This window comes from Microtus oregoni, unplaced genomic scaffold (assembly GCF_018167655.1).
Source record: "Microtus oregoni isolate MIOR12 unplaced genomic scaffold, Mior012 000011F_ref0000422, whole genome shotgun sequence".
Lineage (NCBI taxonomy): Eukaryota > Metazoa > Chordata > Mammalia > Rodentia > Cricetidae > Microtus > Microtus oregoni.
The window spans coordinates 51,297,602-51,315,240 of NW_024543070.1; the positions used below are offsets into that span (position 1 = coordinate 51,297,602).

The 17,639-nt window shown below is 54.2% G+C and overlaps 2 protein-coding genes across 4 annotated transcripts in view; one reads left to right on the plus strand and one right to left on the minus strand.

Annotated features, from left to right (window-relative positions):
- The first annotated feature begins 798 nt into the window (after window positions 1-798).
- Window positions 799-9,677, plus strand: Hk3 (hexokinase 3). 2 transcript variants are annotated; one of them, XM_041660122.1, is made up of 18 exons: window positions 801-957; window positions 1,156-1,310; window positions 1,404-1,523; window positions 1,624-1,719; window positions 2,480-2,579; window positions 2,657-2,840; window positions 3,259-3,414; window positions 3,581-3,814; window position 3,900; window positions 4,298-4,457; window positions 4,570-4,709; window positions 4,789-4,908; window positions 6,654-6,749; window positions 6,899-6,998; window positions 8,556-8,739; window positions 8,828-8,983; window positions 9,136-9,369; window positions 9,457-9,677. In XM_041660122.1, the coding sequence occupies exons 1-18, from the start codon at window positions 870-872 to the stop codon at window positions 9,599-9,601; spliced, it is 2,469 nt and encodes an 822-aa protein (XP_041516056.1). In that variant the 5' UTR covers window positions 801-869; the 3' UTR covers window positions 9,602-9,677. The 2 variants fall into 2 exon arrangements, with proteins under 2 accessions (XP_041516055.1, XP_041516056.1); XM_041660121.1 differs by lacking the exon at window position 3,900 and having other exon boundaries at window positions 799-957; window positions 4,162-4,457.
- Window positions 9,678-9,769: 92 nt separating this feature from the next.
- Window positions 9,770-17,639, minus strand: part of Unc5a (unc-5 netrin receptor A) — a 57,366-nt gene continuing 49,496 nt past the window's right edge. For both annotated transcript variants that reach the window (XM_041660462.1, XM_041660463.1), the window contains 9 exons: window positions 16,416-16,604; window positions 16,010-16,312; window positions 13,441-13,528; window positions 12,805-12,973; window positions 12,409-12,642; window positions 12,135-12,284; window positions 11,891-12,055; window positions 11,155-11,333; window positions 9,770-10,964 (listed from right to left, as the gene is read on the minus strand). In XM_041660462.1, coding sequence (XP_041516396.1) covers window positions 10,799-10,964; window positions 11,155-11,333; window positions 11,891-12,055; window positions 12,135-12,284; window positions 12,409-12,642; window positions 12,805-12,973; window positions 13,441-13,528; window positions 16,010-16,312; window positions 16,416-16,604 — 1,643 coding nt within the window. In that variant the 3' untranslated portion in view covers window positions 9,770-10,798. The remainder of the gene's footprint in view (window positions 10,965-11,154; window positions 11,334-11,890; window positions 12,056-12,134; window positions 12,285-12,408; window positions 12,643-12,804; window positions 12,974-13,440; window positions 13,529-16,009; window positions 16,313-16,415; window positions 16,605-17,639) is intronic.

Below are 17,639 nucleotides of genomic sequence, written 5' to 3' on the forward strand. Positions count from 1 at the left end.
TTATTCCCTTCCCCTAGGACATCAGATGGCTGAGTCTCTTCTGTCATTTAGGTCACCACTTGTAAAGCCTTCTTCACTCCTATCTTAAGATGTGACTTCTCCCTCGTCACATATTTCTGATCCTGTATCTCCGTTTTCAGTAGCCGTTCAGTACCAGAATTATATTCTGTGTTGACTCTGTCTTCCACAAGGGAATCAATCGGTAGAGCTCAGTGGGAGCCGGACTTGGTTAGCTGCGTTTGGAATGGTGCTAGGTGGTGTTTATCAGGGCTTGGTTGATGTGCTGAGAAGAATAACCAACTGAAGGGAAGGCCACCTCTTGCTCTGTGGCCTTTGCATATCCCTGCGGTGGGCTTCTTCAGGCTCTGGAGTCTGTGAGAGGGTTGTGGGAGGCAGGCTCTAGCTGCAAAGTTTGTTCATCCGTCTGCTCACTCATTGATAGCTTACAAAGAGACAGTTACAGCAGCAGGAGAGAGGTTTACCAAACCTTCTGTTTCAAAAGCTAGGTGGTCAGGGGAGAGGATGTAGGAGCTGAGAGGAAGCCCAGGATGTGGAACACAAAAGAGGGAGGTGGCTTCTCTTCCTAGGAACCTTCTAAGGATGCAGAAGCTTGGGGTAGGCTTTGAACAGCAAGACAGCCAAGGCACACACAGAGGGGAACCAGAAGACCAGTGAGGCTCAGGGAGAATAGAGCAGGATGCTAGCCAGTCCCTGGAAACGGAGGGCCTAAGAAGGCAGGGGGTGAGCCCAGCTGAAGTTGGGTCCCTCCCCAATGTTGGCTTGCTTCTTCCTAGGTACAGGAATGCTTAAACCAATTCAAAGTGACAAGGACACAGTTGCAGCAGATCCAAGCCAATCTTCTGTGCTGCATGGAACAGGCCCTGAAGAGACAGGACAGTCCCGCCAATTCTGTCCGGATGTCACCCACATACATAGGGTCCATGCCAAATGGCACTGGTGGGTAGCACAGACTAGGATGGGTGGCCAGGCATGGAGAATGTGTTCTGGTCTGGGAGAAGGGGTAGTTCCTTTTCTCTGTCCACCATCGCTAAGGCCCCTTTGACTGAACTTCTCAGACTTTGGAAGCCTTCCTGGGAGGCAGGCAGCTTTGGTGTGTCCAACTGCATGTCTTTCTATGACCTGTTTGCCCTCTAGAGCAGGGAGACTTCCTGGTATTGGAGCTGGGGACTAAAGGAGCCTCGCTGCGTGTGTTGTGGGTGACAATGACAGACACCAAAGAACAGTGTGTGAAACCCAAGAGCCAGGAGTTCGTGATCCCTCAAGAGGTGATGCTAGGTACTGGCAAGCAGGTGAGCAGTCTCAATGCATCCTCAGGGCTTGAGATGCAGTGGGGTGGCTGGGGCTCAGGTGCTCAGAGTTAAGGGGTCACCTTGTTCCCGCAGCTCTTCGACTTTGCTGCCCACTGCCTATCTGAATTCCTGGATGCATACACCTTGAAGAATCAGAATCTGAAGCTTGGGTTCAATTTCCCTTTTCCTTGTCACCAGACGGGCTTGGACAGGGTGAGGATTGGGGCACGTTGGGGCCAGTGAGTGGAAAGAGAATGCAGCTCTTGTGACAGCCACAAGAAAAAAAAAAAATAACCCCGTTTTCTGCCCCCAGAGCACCCTCATTTCCTGGACAAAAGGCTTTAGGTGCAGTGGTGTGGAAGGCCAGGATGTGGTCCAGCTGCTAAGAGAGGCCATTCAGAGGCAGAAGGTGAGTGAAGGTCAGGGTGATGGAGAGCTGCCCTTGCTGCTCTGGGCTTGGCATCTGTAGGTGATGCCTGTGTTTCTGGAAGGTCTGGCTTTCCTTCCCTATGCATGGCCTTTATCTAGTTTGACCTTGGGGTTCATGTTGCTCCCATAGCAATCAATGAGACAGAGGCTAAAAAAGACTCAAATAAAATGATCGTGCCCTGGGGGAGGGGTCTGAGAGAAAAACAGGACATGGGAAAAAAATCCTATGACCCAGCCTTCAAGATCCTCACCTTCTAGAAGGGAAAGTATTCTAATAAAAGATTGCCTGTGTTCAGAAGACTCTAGTAGCAGCAGAGGGTGCAGGCAAGGAGCAGCTAATCTTATCCCTGAGTCGAGGCTTGGGACGCAGAGCAAATGTAAGAAAAACATGTAATGTCCAAATCCCAGTGCTCTAGAAGAGCAGGTTCTTTCAGACTAACCCCGAGGTTCTGATTAGAAGTCAGGTTAGAAGGTAGTTTGGGGTGTGGGTGAGACAAGCGTGGGTCAGTATTCAAGGAGGCACTCGGCTGTGGGACCATCTTCCTGGTCCTGTGGGTAGGAACCTCTGTGATCCCGAGAGCCTGAGTTGGGGGATGGGATGGAAGGAGAACCTAGATCATGGGACCCGGGGTCTAAGTGTGGGGCATGGAGACATTTCATGGCCTTTGGGTGTCTCCTTCCAAGCCTCGGCCCTCTGGCCACCCAGCTGGCTCTGACTTTCTGTTCTCTCCATTGTCCAGGCCCACTGTATTGATGTGGTGGCCATGGTGAATGACACGGTGGGCATCATGATGGACTGTAAATGTGACTCCAAGTTTTGTGATGTTGGGCTTATTGTAGGTGAGCCGTGGGTCATTTCATGATGAAGGGTGGTGGCTACTTGGTGGGCAAGGCTCTGATGGGGTCTTCCCTGCCAGACACTGGCACCAATGCATGTTACATGGAGGAGGCACGGCACGTGAAAGCTCTGGATAAGAACCACGGCCGCACCTGCATCAGCATCGAGTGGGGCTCCTTCTGTGATGAGGCCACCCTCGGGCCGGTCCTGACCACCTTCGACCATGCCCTGGACTGCGAATCCCTAGATCCTGGTGCTCAGAGGTGGTGGCCTGATGGTTTCCCTGGCTCTGCTCCAGGCCCTGTCATATTCCTGTTCTAACCTACCTTTTACTCTTGGGCCCTGACCTCTTCCTGTCCTTCTGAGGGTCTGCTGCTTGCCTGGGGGGGGGGGGGGGGCGGTCCCAGATCAAATTCAAGGAAGAAAAGCCTCAGAGTGCTACAACCCAATTTTAAAATCCTTGATCCTAATAGTCAGCCCTGGTGGGTTGGGAACAGCTGAGTGAGATGTCTCCTGCCTTTCTAGGAGACCCCAGAGGTAACCCAAGGGTTAGAAAGGGTAAACCTGCTCGTCCTTTGGGAGGCCATTTGCTTCTGGAACCTTAAAAACAGTAATTCCTCTTGGAGGACTCGAGTGGGCTGAGGGCATACAAAGGGCATTGAGTTCCCCATTCCACCGTAGGTTCGAGAAGATGATTGGGGGCTTGTACTTGGGTGAACTGGTGAGGCTGGTGCTGGTCCACTTCGCCCAGCATGGGATCCTCTTTGGCGGCTGCACCTCTCCTGCCTTACTGAGTCAAGGCAGCATCCTCCTGGAACATGTGATCAAAATGGAGGAGTAAGTAAGGGGGCAGGCAGTTAGACAAGGGACAAGGGGAGCCTACTTGGGAGAGGGTAAGGCACTCTCTGCCCACGGTAGCTGTGGGGCTTTGGTGAGATGGGCAGCTCCCAGGTGACCTAAGCTGCAAACCAACACCTCGTGTGTCTTCCCCTCCTCCCTGCAGCCCCGCCACTGGGAAAGCCGAGATCCTCGCAGTCCTGCAGGACTTGGGTCTGAGACCTCAGGTCTCAGATATTGAACACGTGCAGCATGTGTGTGCGGCGGTGTGCACACGGGCTGCCCAGCTCTGTGCGGCTGCCCTGGCTGCAGTCCTATCCCATCTCCAGCGCAGCCGGGAGCAGCAGACACTGCATGCGGCCGTGGCTACTGGAGGGCGAATGCTTGAAAAACACCCCAGGTACTGTGAGAATAGGATCCTATGTGAGCAGGTAGAATGTGTGTGCATGTGTGTGCGTGTGTATGTGTATGATATGTACCCAGAGGGTGTTCTGATATCATGTGTGCAAGCTGGTGAATGTCAATGGCAGAGCGAGAGTTAAGCTAGGCTGTGGGAGGCCAGGAGGCATGTAGGGAGAGAAAAATGTTTTTGTGTGTGCCTGGGAAAGGGGCACTGAGGGCAGTAGATGTATGGTTGGTGCCAAGGAATAGGTTTAGGACTGAATTTGTTTAAAATGACAAGATGTAGGACTCCAGCAGGCCATAGGCTCAGATGCCACGTTGAGTGTACCTGGTGTGTTTATGTAGGTTCCACCAGACTCTAAAGGAGATGGTAATGCTCTTGGTCCCAGAATGTGATGTCTCTTTCATCCCCTCTGTGGATGATGGTGGCTGGGGTGTGGCAATGGTGACAGCTGTGGCTGCCCGCCTGGCTGCCCACAAGCGCATCCTGGAGGATACCCTGGCACCATTTCAGCTGAGCTTCGAGCAGCTGAAAATGGTGCAGGCACAGATGCAGACAGCTATGATCAAGGGGCTTCAAGGAGAGGCCTCCTCCCTCCGCATGCTGCCCACTTACGTACGAGCCACACCCGATGGCAGTGGTAAGCACCTGGCTTGAGAATGGACCTGGGATGGGGGTTACTGGGAGTCATACCATGTGCTAGGGCTGGAGCCACCTTTTCTTTCCTAGTACTGATGGTTTCTGTCCCACAGAGCGAGGTGATTTCCTGGCCTTGGACCTAGGGGGCACCAACTTCCGGGTCCTGTTGGTACGTGTGGTTGAAGGCAGTGTGCAGATCACCAACCAGGTCTACTCTATCCCTGAGCATACAGCCCAGGGCTCTGGAGAGCAGGTACTCACAGTTTGGGTCCTGATGTTAGAGGTGGAGAAGGTGGGAGAGAGCCCGCCCCTTGACACGGCCTATCCTGCAGCTCTTTGATCATATTGTGGACTGCATTGTGGATTTCCAGCAGAGTCAGGGCCTGAGTGGACACAGCCTACCTCTGGGATTCACCTTTTCCTTTCCGTGCAAACAGCTTGGTCTGGACCAGGTAAGGGAGTTAAATCCAAGAGGTGATTCCCAAGGGCCTCCAGGCTCTATATCCTTAAAGAGTGGGCAGGAGGTCAAGGAAAACTGAGTAAGGGAAGCAGCAGCTTGCTGAGCTGGGACCAAATGCAATCATGGCTTTCTCCAAAAATGATGTGCCCATGGTTAGGGTAGCAGGCATTTCAGAATAGCATTGGCTAGGTTGGTGCTGACCAGAAGATAGATTGCCTAGTTTGGCCTTATCTCTGGTGTCAACCAGGCCTCTGGTGTTCAGCCAGGCCTCTGGTGTTCTGCTTTGCCTCTGGTGTCAACCTTGGCTCTGGTGTTCAGCCTTGTCTCTGGTGTCAGTCATGCCTCTGGTGTTCAGTCACACCTCTGGTGTCAACCTTGCCTCTGGTGTCAACCTTGGCTCTGGTATCAACAATACCTCTGGTATTCATCCTTGCCTCTGCTGTCTGTCTTCAGGAAGCAGCATTTGTTCCTTTCCCCAGAAGAGGCTCGAGGTCACATGTTTCTTTGCTTGCTTGCTTCTCAGCTTGGCACAGTGCTGAGGGCCTGATCTAGGCAGCAGGAGACATTCACATCAAGACACATCATATCCTTCAACCTTGTATAGTAGACTTCCCAATGCATGCCTCCAGAGTCTGGCACTGGAACAGCTAGTCTTGGGCCAGTTGTCCGAGCTCCCAGGAAACTCAGCACCTCCAGCATTTGTCTGGAAGCTTTTCATGCTGAGGAGCTTGCTGCCTGTGAAGGCCTCTGCTGGATCCTCAGTTGTCTTTCGGCCACCATGATCTTTATCTCCCCTCCAGACTGCATGTGTTGTTTTCACCCTGTGCTCCTATTCTGACTTCTGTGAAGCACAGCTGTTTTCTCTGCTGTCTTCTACACCACGGTCTGGATGGTGCAGCTGCCTCGTCTCTCCTCTAGGCCAAGCGTGCTCACTTCCTTTAACTGTTCTCCACAAGATACATGTGTCTCAGCGTACAAATCTGGGCAAGTAAAAAATGTTGCCTAATTGATTTTTTTTTTGTAACTGAATATAGCTTGTGTGTGGAGCCCATGTTCTCGCTGGGGATATAGTTCAGTAGTTGGACACTTATATGTGGGAAGTCCTGTGCAGCACCATTTTCCTTGGACACCCTCCTACCCTTTCCCTCAGAAATAATAAAGAGACAGTATAGCCCTTTTCCAGGTACAGTTCCGCCCCTTGTTACTATGTCACAAGATGCGTTTACCTCACCCCCTACCCTGCCCAGGTGGCTGGCTTCTGGAATAGCTGATGGAATTTCACACGGAAATGACCATGCCTAACCCTGAGAAGTCCTTCCTTCAAAGTGACTCCTGGAATTTTTCTTTGAAAGGGTGGGATTTGCTGACATTTGAGCCTCCAAAGCTTCTCCATCTTCCTCTTTCCTGCATGTAGCAATCATTCTGCTAGCCCTGTTCATTCCTAGCCCAATTCCAAAGGGCCATTCCTTCTGGGCAAGCATCTTAAAAGGGCCAGACCTCAGAGCACCTGAGCATTCTGGAACTAATAATGGAAGGCAGAGGTCAGGTTGTTATTAATAGGCTTCTTCACACTGAAAGTTTCCTAGGGAGTTAAGAGGGGAGAGAAAGCAAGGCCTTCGGCCACAGGACCAAGTGAGCAAGGAATCCTGCTTGCGAAGGGCGGAGACTGTGTACTTCTGGTGGGATATCGGGTTGATGAGGCAGAATAACATTTGTGTCTGCTTGATCCCATCTCAGGCCATTCTCCTGAACTGGACTAAGGGGTTCAGTGCATCAGGCTGCGAGGGCCAAGACGTGGTAAATCTATTACGGGAAGCCATTAGGCGCAAACAGGTAGGAGTCTACCTCCGGGGGTACTTTTGGGGCTGTGACAAACCTGGAGGGGAGCAAAGGGGTCCTCTACAATAGAGACCTCTGAGTCCAGTGCTGGTTGCCATGACAACTATGTTGCCCAGCAACTAGCAGCATCCTTTTGTATGCAGGGAGTGGAGCTGGATGTGGTTGCCATTGTCAATGACACTGTGGGGACCATGATGTCCTGTGGCTATGATGATCCCCGGTGTGAGATAGGCCTCATTGTCGGTAAGGAGGGTCTTGCTCTTTGTGCTCCAATGCCTGATAATTCATTGCCTTCTGTTGATTCCATAGAACAGAGTTCTTTTGGGCTACTGAACTGGCTAGGAGTCTGGAACTAGGGCATTTCATCCAAGTTAGCTACCGATTTAGTCACCGAATCTTTCCGAACCTCAGTTTGCCCATTTGTTACATGAATCTGTACTAGGCTGGCTTTGCTGCTCCTACCTTGGGTCTACAAGAGTCTTAAGAGTCCCCGTTTCCTCATCCTAAGCTACAGATAATGACAAGAGGTTGAGAGAGTGGGATGAGAAGGGGCCAGGCATGTACAGTGATGGCTCATGGTGCATACTCAGTGCTTGACGCTGGGGAGGGGTGGCAGGCCGGTGACTTGTAAGGGGTCTTCAGATAGTCAGGAGATATTGGTAAGCTCTTACCCTGGGGCTATCTGGCATCTGAACAAAGGGGCCAGACGACATATAAAGGACTCTATCTTCTCAGAATGGAGCATCCAGAGGGGACTAAGCCAAGAACAGCTTGTGGCACTTAGAGCTGATTCTGACTCCATACCCAAGGGCTGACAGGCTAGGATCAGAAAGGGAGCAGTCCTGGAACAAGGGGAAGATGGGGCTCTAAAGGAGGAGTGGGAGGCAGGGAAGGAAGGCTCTCAAGCTCCCTGAGCATGATATGCATATACTCTTAGTATACGGTGACCTCTCATGGTAGGTAGGTGCCCTGGAGATGTACAAACTATTACATAAATCCTGGGTGGGGCTATCAAGGGGTCCACTTGCCCAGCGCTGGAAGCCTGCAGAGCTTCTCACCTTCCTGATGCTGAGACCCTTTACTTATTTTCATTGCTACTTCACAATGTAATTTTGCTGCTTATTAATTATAATGTAAACATCTGTGTTTTCTAATAGATTTAGGTGACTTCTGTGAAAGGATTGTTTGACCCCCCCAAAGGGGTTGTGACCCACAGGTTGAGAACCACTGGTATAGAGGGACAGAGGGAATTGCCTTCCTCTGTTTGGCTTTTTTGAGTCTTGTAGGAAGAAAAAAAGCTGACCCTCTGTCCCAGTGCTCCACAGGTTCTCTTGGGACCTGGAAGTACCATCAGAGAAAGCCATTCACTGCTTAACTTCTGGCCAGATGGGGGGGGGAGGGGCTGTGTCAGTGTTCTGCATTCCCAGCTCCCGATCCACTCCATTTAGTTAAAGGCACACTAGGCAGTCAGGAGACTTTAGCTCTACACACAGCTCCCGGGGAGTGACATGTTGATGGCAGCACAGGGAGATGCACTAATGTTGGTGCTGTTAGGGGGAGCCGAGGAAGTTCTGAGGCTTTGGTACTGACGAGGTCTCCATCAGAAATGTCAGAGAAGGAGACCAGGACCCGGGGCTAGCTTTGAACATGGGAAGGTAGAGAGGTAAGGAGCCCACATTTTGATGTTTGGTGTGGGTTTAGGCAGGGGAGTAAGGCTCTCAAGCCCTCTGAGCACAACCCATAAGGGCTTTGTCTGTGTCAGTAAGCAGTCCCCGCCCCTTGACCCTGGCCTGTCTACAGGAACGGGCACCAATGCCTGCTATATGGAGGAGCTCCAGAATGTGGCAAGTGTGGAAGGGAACTCGGGCCGCATGTGCATCAACATGGAGTGGGGTGCCTTTGGGGACGATGGCACACTGGGCATGTTCCTCACCCGCTTTGATGATTGTGTGGACCAGGCATCCATCAATCCATGCAAGCAGAGGTATGGCTGAGGCCCACGCAGGCAGGGGAGGTGAGCACCGCTGATGAGGCCGGCTACTTCACGTGGATATGTATGTGCTTCCATACAGGTTTGAGAAGATGATCAGCGGCATGTATCTGGGGGAGATTGTCCGCCATATCCTCCTGCATTTAACTAGTCTTGGTGCTCTCTTCCGGGGCCAGATGACTCAAAGCCTTCAGACCAGGGATATCTTCAAGACCAAGTTTCTCTCGGAGATTGAAAGGTGCTTGCACTGCAAGGCAGTCTGTCATTGGGAGATGCTGGATGTGGCTGGTAGTTGGGGGAACCACTCGAGGGTTAGGTGGGAGAAACCCTGAGAGAGGGAGCTAATGCAAGGATCTTACTATTCTCCGTTCTGTTCCTTCCTGGCTTCAGTGACGGCCTGGCCCTGCGTCAGGTCCGAGCCATCCTGGAAGACCTGGGGTTGCCTCTGACCTCTGACGATGCCCTGGTGGTCCTAGAGGTGTGCCAGGCTGTGTCTCGGAGGGCTGCCCAACTCTGCGGGGCGGGTATGGCTGCGGTAGTGGAAAAGATGCGAGAGAACCGGGGCCTGCAGGAGCTGACAGTGTCCGTGGGCGTAGATGGGACACTCTACAAATTACACCCTCAGTGAGTCCAGGTGGGTGGGCCAGGCAGGGAGGCATGACCAAGTGGGCTGGGCTAGCCTGGGCTGACCTCAGTCCCTTGTCTTCACAGCTTCTCCAAGCTGGTGTCAGCTACAGTTCAGAAGCTAGCCCCTCACTGCAAGGTCACCTTTTTGCAATCAGAGGACGGGTCTGGTAAAGGTGCAGCTTTGGTCACTGCTGTTGCCTGTCGCCTTGCCCAAAGGGCCAGTGTCTGAGGGAATATCCGAGAATGATGGGATCTCACCAGACTGAGACCTCAGCCTAGCCTGATCCCCTGGCAGACCCAACCACCTGTGACCCCCCCAAAGCAAGCCTTGTGTGACCCCTTATAAACATCTGTCCACATGCAATGGCTGAGAGAAGTAACACTCTGGTTAGCAATATATATATATAATTTATTTACATTCACGTCCGCTAAAATCCCTACGTGCCCCGGCAGCCGGGCAAGGCTGTGTACATAAGGCCAAGTGTAAGTGCACGAATGCACGTAAGACAGAGTCAGGACACAAGCTTCACACAACAGGCCCCACACAGGGGCACTGGCCAGCCCCAGGAATGGGCACGCCACGGCACACACACTTGCCATTGTACAGCCCGGGACTCCCATTGCATATTCACACGCCCTGCTGGGCAGGGCACCTCGAGGCTGGGGACAGGGAAAGGATCAGGGAGGAGCCGTCGGGTGTCCCTGGGAGGGTGGGAGAAGGGCAGCATGTGAGAGGCAGATGTGTACCGACATCAGATGTGAGAGACGTGAGCAGCCTCCAGGTGCACAGCATGAGATGTGTGTAGTGGGGGAGGGTCCTGCATGACCTGGAGAGGGGGTGCGTGTGAGATGAGCACACGAGGCATGTGTGAACACATGCCTATGTGGTGATTGTGTGCCTGAATCCAAGGGCCAGCCCCTGTCCAGCTGGGGCCCTTAGTCCCCCAGGCTTGAAGCCAGGCCCCTCAAATATACCCCTACCCAGCAGGCACAGAAATGTTTGCATAAGGCCCAACTCAGGCAGGAGCTCTGGGGGACATGTCCCAAGCCCAGCATGTGTGTGCATGCTGTGTGTATGCGGGGCCCCTGGCAAGGGACAGGAGGAGAGGTAGCATCACACGCTTATACACACACACACACAGAGATGGGCTGGGTTCAGCCCAGGCTCCAGGCACTGTCTACTCTGGGTCCTGGGACCAGGGCAGAGTGAGAGCAGGTGGCTATACCAACCTGGCCAGGCAGGCCGTGGAGGGATGGAATTTGGGCAGGGTCTGAAGGACCAGCATTAAGGGACAACTTCAGCCAGGAGGGGGCCTGTCCAAGCAGCTCTCCCCAAGTGTGGGGGTAGGGCCCTTGTCTGGCTTTTGCCTGTCCCTGGCAGGTGCCAAAGCTGGTGAGAGTGTAGGCATTACCGGCCTGGCTAGTCTCAGCATTCGGCCTCTGACACTGTGAAGAGGCCAGCGTCTGGCTGGCCCAGTCCAGCCACAGCTGCTGCCAGCTGGCCGAGGTTGCCATTGGGGAAGTGCCGTGCCTCCCATAGGTTGAGGATCATGGCCGTGGGACTGGGCTTGGAGGCAAAGAAGCTAAGATGGCTGCAAAGAGACAGTCTTGTCAGTAGTCTGGCCTCCCTCCAGGCCCTGTCATGCCCCCAGTCTAACCAAAGGTAAGCATCCCCTCAAACACACCCACCACCTTGGCTACCAGTGGCTATGGCACAGACCCTGTAAGCCTCCCGTCTACCCCAGCTGCCCTACCAGTCCCGCTCTGCCTGTTTCCACCCACCTGTCCAGGTGAAGTTTCTGGGCTAGAGTCCGCCAGTCGGCACCCCGGCTGCAGTGTGGGTCCAGGCTGGTAATGATCTTTTGCCGAATGAGGAAGGGGATCTTGAAGGCACTGGGGCCCACCAGGGCAGGGACCCCCCCTTCACTCTCCAGAGCCAGCAGTTCAACAAACCTCGTGTCCTGGGTTATGTGAGATGTGTAATAGGTGCCCATTAGAACTCTGCCCACTGCTGCCACCGCTGAGGGAGTTCCCAGACCACCCCGGATCATGGGGACAGCAGGGGCACTGGGCATCCTCCCTTATGACCCAGGGCCCTACTCTTTGGGTCTCAGAGATGTAGTCACCTGGCCAAAGTCACAGTCGGTGTTAGAGGAAGTCTCTTGTCGTGTGCCCCCCGACCCCACTCCCCCCACGCCCAGCACTACTGCTCTACTGGCCACCCCACACCTATTCCTCTTTTCTCACCACACGGCTGCATGCAGTTCCTGTTGCCAAAAATGCCCCTTCCCACCCTTTAGGGCTCAGGGCACAGCCCCTCCAGGGCCTTAGGCCAAGTCTACCTGCTCCGTACCCTGTGAGACCCCCTCCCCATGGCTCATTTGCACTTGCACCCGTCTCCAGCAACTCGGAAGAAGTTAGAAGAAGAGTCAGAGGGCTGGTGGCAGGACGGCAGCTAGGCCCAGAGATGGAGCATTTCAGGACAGGGGTAGTGGGAGCACATCACCTTTCTGCCCACCTTGGTGATGTTAAAGTTGATGCTGAAGCTCTGCCCGTCGCCTTCCACCTGCCACACCCACACCTTGCAGGCCAGGTCACTGGTGCTGGGGTTGACGCGCTCCAGGGTGAAGGTGCAGTGCAGATACTGCTGGGTGCCATTCCAGATGTGGTAGAAAGGGATCTCCTGTGGAAAGGGACAAAGAGGCGGCATCAAGTGTGCCTGGCACCAGACCGTGGCGCTCTGGCCATGGCATGGGCCTCACCTGATAGCTGACCAGGAGCTTGCTCTTCCACAGGGAGCTGGGCACATCGTGGATGGACAGGCGTAGGTTGTGGTAACTGTCTTTGAAGTGCAGGACACGAGGCTCCTGGATCAGCTGTCCACCCAGCTGCTTCTCCAACTGCACCACCTCCTGCAGGGCCCAGAGGGTCAGCCAGGCCCGAGAGTGGGAGTGACCCTCCCTGCTGCCCCCAAGACAAGGCAGTCTGTATGCACAGGGCTGGGTGGTCAGCCCACAGGAGGGCGTGCGGAAGTACCTTGAGTGCATCATGGGTGTCGTGCAGGCAGTACACACGGATGTTGTACTCGAGGGATGTGCAGGCCACGGGAGCAAACAGGAGGAGCTTGAGGCGCTTGGTGGCAGCCACACTGAGGGCCTCTCCTACCAGGGCAAAGCGGCCTAGCTGCTCAGTGAAGACATAGCAGGCACCGGCCTCCAGCTGGCAGTAGTAGAGGTTGGAGGGCGACTCCTCACCAAGGTGCAGCACGTCCTGTGGGCGGGGCCTAATGTGTCAGCTCCTAACCAGCTGGCCAGAGCTAGGGGAGACTAAGGACCAGAGTGGCTAAAGTGGCCGAAGGAATGGGAGGCCAGGCTCACTCTGAGGCCAGTGTCTGGGTTGGGTGGCCTCAGATACAATTGGTTCCCTGCTTACCTCCCAGCTGCCCTCGCAGGACTGCTTTTTGAGGTGCAGGCTCCAGCTGTCAGGGCTGGGCTCTCCGCAGTGGTCCATGGCAAGGATGACTGGCCGCGTGAGCAGGACTCCTGGAGGCCCACAGCTAACGATGGGACTCAGCAGGGTCTGACAGCCAGCTAGGGGCAACCTCAAGTGGGGAAATATGGGTGGGGAGGGAAAGGCATCAGTGGCCAGTCCTAGAGACGGTGGGGTTAAGGGATGAGCTTTGGGTAGGGCGAGTGGAACCCTAGGGACACGAGCTGCAAAGCAGGGGGAGCTTAAGATGGCTCATCCCTGTCCTCCCTCAGGCCTGCTCAGAACAGGCAGAGCAGTGCTGGGCACAGTGTGTGTGTGTGTGTGTGTGTGTGTGTGTGTGTGTGTGTGTGTGTGTGTGATATATGTGTACATGTGTGTATATGTGTGTGCATGTGTGTTCAAGTGATTCAGGACAGCTGGTGGGTACCCTCTCAGCCCCTCACCACAGAAAGGTCAGAACAGGTACAGCAAGGCTGGGCTTAGTGTGGGGGGTGTGTGGTATGTGTGTATGTTCAAGTGATTCAGGACAGCTGGCCGGTGCCCTCCCAGGCCCCACCACCACAAGGCCCAGGCCCACACCTCACGTCTTCTGGCTTGTGCAGTGTGAGGTAGATCTCGTAGATCTTTCCTCGGGGGATGGCGTCTGGGGGAATGAGGAGGCTGATTCCTGTAACGGCAAAGGGTCAGGGCTTACTGCCACAGATAACCAATGCCCCGTGAACTAGCTGGACGCAGGACTTTCCCTGTAGCCAGCCTTGTCTGGGGACAGAGGTGCTTCAAGGACGACCACACTGTCCCACCACCCACATAAGCACGACTCGGAATAACATCTGAGGTGAGGCAGCTAGGACAAGACGGAACTAGGACAGGAGACACCACGTGCACTGTTCCCACCTCCCCCGGTACCAAATGACATTATTTGGGACCAGGGCCTTTTCTGCTTTAAACCTTCCCTGTCTTCCAGGCCTGTCACTGAAGGGCCTCACTGTTGTCCCAGCAGTACCCTGGACTGCTTGGGCTACATTCAATAGTTCCCGAACAGTGCTCCTTTGGTCCTGCTCGGGCTCTTCTATTAGTCCTGTCCCCTCTAAGAACTAGCCACTTCCTGTCTCCATCCTTGCCGGTGGTGCCAGGCCTCTAACAGCCGAAGGGCCAGGATCTGTGGCCTAGAGGTCTTCCCATTCCACCGACATGTCCCGCCTCAGAAGTCTCAGCAGCAGTATCTGAGTGTGTGGAGAGCGGGGGTGAGGGGTGGGGGTGGGGGTGCAGCCAGCAAGGACAGAGCTGAGCAATTACAGAGAACCAAGTGAGGCCCTGCTCCAGGGACAGGAAGCTCCACGTGAGGAGCCCTACAGCAGGCAGATGCGGCTCCGGGGTGTGTGGGGCTGGACTGCTAGGCCAGTCTTTATAAGGACATTATAGTCTGCAAATCAACACTGAGGGCTCCATAGGATCTGTAGGTTTGTGTAAGGGCGCTCCATGGCGTTCATCTATTTGTGTCTCATTGGTAAGTGATGCGTGAAGAGGGAGTCTCCTGACTCCTTCAGTAGCCTGTGCTGTTTCTAGGCCCTGGTGTGGCTACTTTGGTGATAATCACACACATCCTGGCATGAATGCTGGCTGGAGGGAGGTGCACATACTTGTACGCTCATTTGAAACTGGATACTCACGCTGGGCACTCAGAATGTCAAGAGGAAGAAAGAGTGCCAGCGCTCAGTCCAGCAAGGAGACAGCCAAGTAAATATGAGTGAGGCACGTGGGGAGAACGGGCAGCCTCGCACACTACCGGGGGTCACCAAGCACCCACCGTCTGTTCGCCTCCTTGTTGGAGCTGACAGGTACTGTCTCACCTCGCTACCCCGTGAGGGTCCTGAGGGGTGTGTGTGGCACAGACAGCCATGGCAGGCGAGGCAGCAGGAAAGGGGCAGCATGGTGTGTTCAGGTGTCAAGGCTCTGCAGTGGCTGTCACATGCAGAGTGCGTATGGGGGAGGGGGAACACCCTGCAGCTAGTCAGTCGCGTGGAAGCCCCAGGGAACCCCCGGGAGGAGTTGAGTACGGGAGGAACACAATCACCACAGGATTCAGTGAATGAGGGTTAGAACTAAGGGTTGATAGTCTGGGTGTGGTAAAGTATCAGGGCAAGACGGGAAGCAGGAGGCAGCAGCAGCTGTTGGGAAGGCTGAACACACGAGTCGCGTGACTACAGCTGACCAAGGTGACCCCCCCAACCAGTCTCTAGCTTAGGCACAGCCTGTGCTAACTGTGAACTGGGGAAAACCCGAGAGGGGCAGCTGTGGGAGAGGGTGTGGGAGGATTCTGTTTTAGGCACGGAGACTGAGGTGCCGTGAGACATCCAGATAGAGCTACCCAAGAGGAGTTCTAAGGCCTGGGAGGAGTGGGTGCTGGGCTGGAGGAGTGGTGAGAGCCCTTGAGAGAAACAGAACAGAGGGGGATCTCTGAGGAACACCTACGCTGAAACAGCCAGAGATGGGCAAGGAGATGGGGGTACACGGGGTCATCTAAAGAGAGGGAACAGGGGGCTGAGAGCTGGCTCATTGGTTAAGAGCACAGGCCGCTCTTCCAGAGGTCCTGAGTTCAATTCCCAGCAATCACATGGTGGCTCACAACCATCTGAAATGAGATCTGGCGCCCTCTTCTGGCGTGCGGGCATACATGGAGGCAGAATGTTGTATACATAATAAAAATAAACAAATAAATCTTAAAAAAAAAAAGAGAGGGAACAGGGAATGTTAGAGCGGGGTGGTCAGCCTTATTAGTAGTCGCTGTGATTTCTCCAAAGATGGCCCAAGAGGTCTCGGGGACCCTGTCTGAGGCACTTTTGTGGAGTGGTGGATCCAGAATGCAGTGGGGGGGGGGTTCTTAAGGGGTGCTCTGCTGTTTTGTCATGTGTGAGCCTCTGGGGTCTGGTGTTTGTCCCACTTCTGAGCCTGGGGCCCATGCAGACCCTTACCCTCAGCTTCACTGTAGCTCCGCGTGTTCCTTCCTAAACACCTTCCTTTCCCCAGCCCAAGCCCCAGCCCCTCCACAGAGGCTGGTGCACTCAGGAGGAACATCTGGGCTGTTCTGCCCTTCTCTGGGAAGAAGATGAGATTAGTCTTATGCTCTGTGGGAGCTCTGGGGTCCTACCTGTATTAGGGATCATCAGCCGGCCCCCGAGGAAGTTAAAGGTCCCGTAGGCCATGTTGCTGGTGCCACGAGGCAGGGAACGAAAGTAGTTTTGGGTGGAGAGGCGGGAGACGAAGTCCTCCGCCTCAGAGGTGGGTGAGCTGTGGTGTAGAGTGTGGCGGCCACCACCCAGGGGACTGAGCAGGTGACCATTGGAGAGCTGGAACTTGGGGCTGGGCCCATCCTGCCGGGGACACAGACTGCCCTGGTAGGTAGTGGTGGTGGTGCTGAGGTCTGGCTGGATGGTGAGCAGATGGGGGCTGTCTATGAGATAAGATGGAGTTAGCTGGTGGCTCAGCGGGATTTCCTCCTCGGCAGCCCCTGCTTGGGGGCTCAGGCAGGAGAGCAGGGGGAGGGGCTCCCTCACCTGCTTTGTTGGGCTTGATGCTGACAGGCTGGAAGCCTGAGGTGAGGATGGACGAGTCGGCCACGTCCGAGTCCAGTCCTTCCTTCTTGCGGCAATAAATGAGGACGAGGACAAGCAGCAGCAAGATGAGGCACACAGCCACGGCCACGAGGCCGATGTAGAGGGCCACGTCCTCGGGGCCGGAAGCAGCTACAAGAGAAAGCATGGTCTTGGGAATGGCAGAGCTGCAGGAGGAGCGATGAAGGAGAGGCCCACAGCCTATACCCCGGGAGAATAAGGTCTCAGCACTCCCTGGGCAGTGGGCATGAGGCAGGGAGCATGGTATTGATATGTGTGCATTCTAGTTCCGTACTAGCCATCACCTTGCTTGGGACTGAACAGGTTGCATCCCTCACAGACATTAGATGTGGCCTGAGGTTGCCAGGAGAGTGGAGGAGGAAAAGAGCTACCTCCCTGGGGTGATTGTCTGTGCTTGGCTGCTAAGAAGGATGGCAGGGTGGCAGGGGCAAGGTATACTCCTGGGATACCCAGACTATGGTGCTACAGTTAACATATGTCTGCCTAAGGGTTCATATTACAGGCTGGTCCCCAGTGTGGTAATGTCAGAGGCAGTGGGACCTTTTCAGGGGTGGGGCCTAGTGGGAGGGTATTACATCATTGTGAGTGCTGCTCTCAGTCCACGGGTGTGTGTGTCCATCTCTGTATGTCTGTCTGTCTCTTTCTCTCTCTCTGACATGCAATCTCTCTTGTACGCATTACTGACATGGTACCATCTGCCACTAAGTAATGTGGCTTGGGGTGGCTACATTTACCAGAGCTAACATCATGCTATTTGGAATCTGAGCCTCTAAAACTAATAAACCTCTTTTGCTATTTCATTATAGTAATGGACAAACACATGGATGATCAGCTTCTCGTGTGTTTCCAGGTCAGTGTGAGCCCTTGGGTATACCACCAGCCCTGGAACTGGGGTGGGGTAGGGGGACCAACTACTTGGAAGAAGCTCTATTGATTTTTGAGAGTTTGGCATAATGGAAGAAATGTCCATCAGAAAGGAATTGACACAGATAATTAGGTTTTTAATTGAAAGACTAGGGAAGGGTGCAGTCTAGAGAAAAAAAAATCCAACAGAGATCTTTAATTGTTAGTTATGGCCTTGTAATTAACAGGCCTCAGGAGCCCAGCATCCCCACAGGACTTACATGCGTGCTTGGGGGATGGGAG

Coding starts and splice junctions, on each gene's coding strand:
- Hk3 (XM_041660121.1), top strand. CDS start 870: ATGGAACAGGCCCTGAAGAGACAGGACAGTCCCGCCAATTCTGTCCGG. Junction 1,311..1,403: donor TGCTAGGTACTGGCAAGCAG/GTGAGCAGTCTC, acceptor TTGTTCCCGCAG/CTCTTCGACTTTGCTGCCCA. Junction 4,458..4,569: donor AGCCACACCCGATGGCAGTG/GTAAGCACCTGG, acceptor TCTGTCCCACAG/AGCGAGGTGATTTCCTGGCC.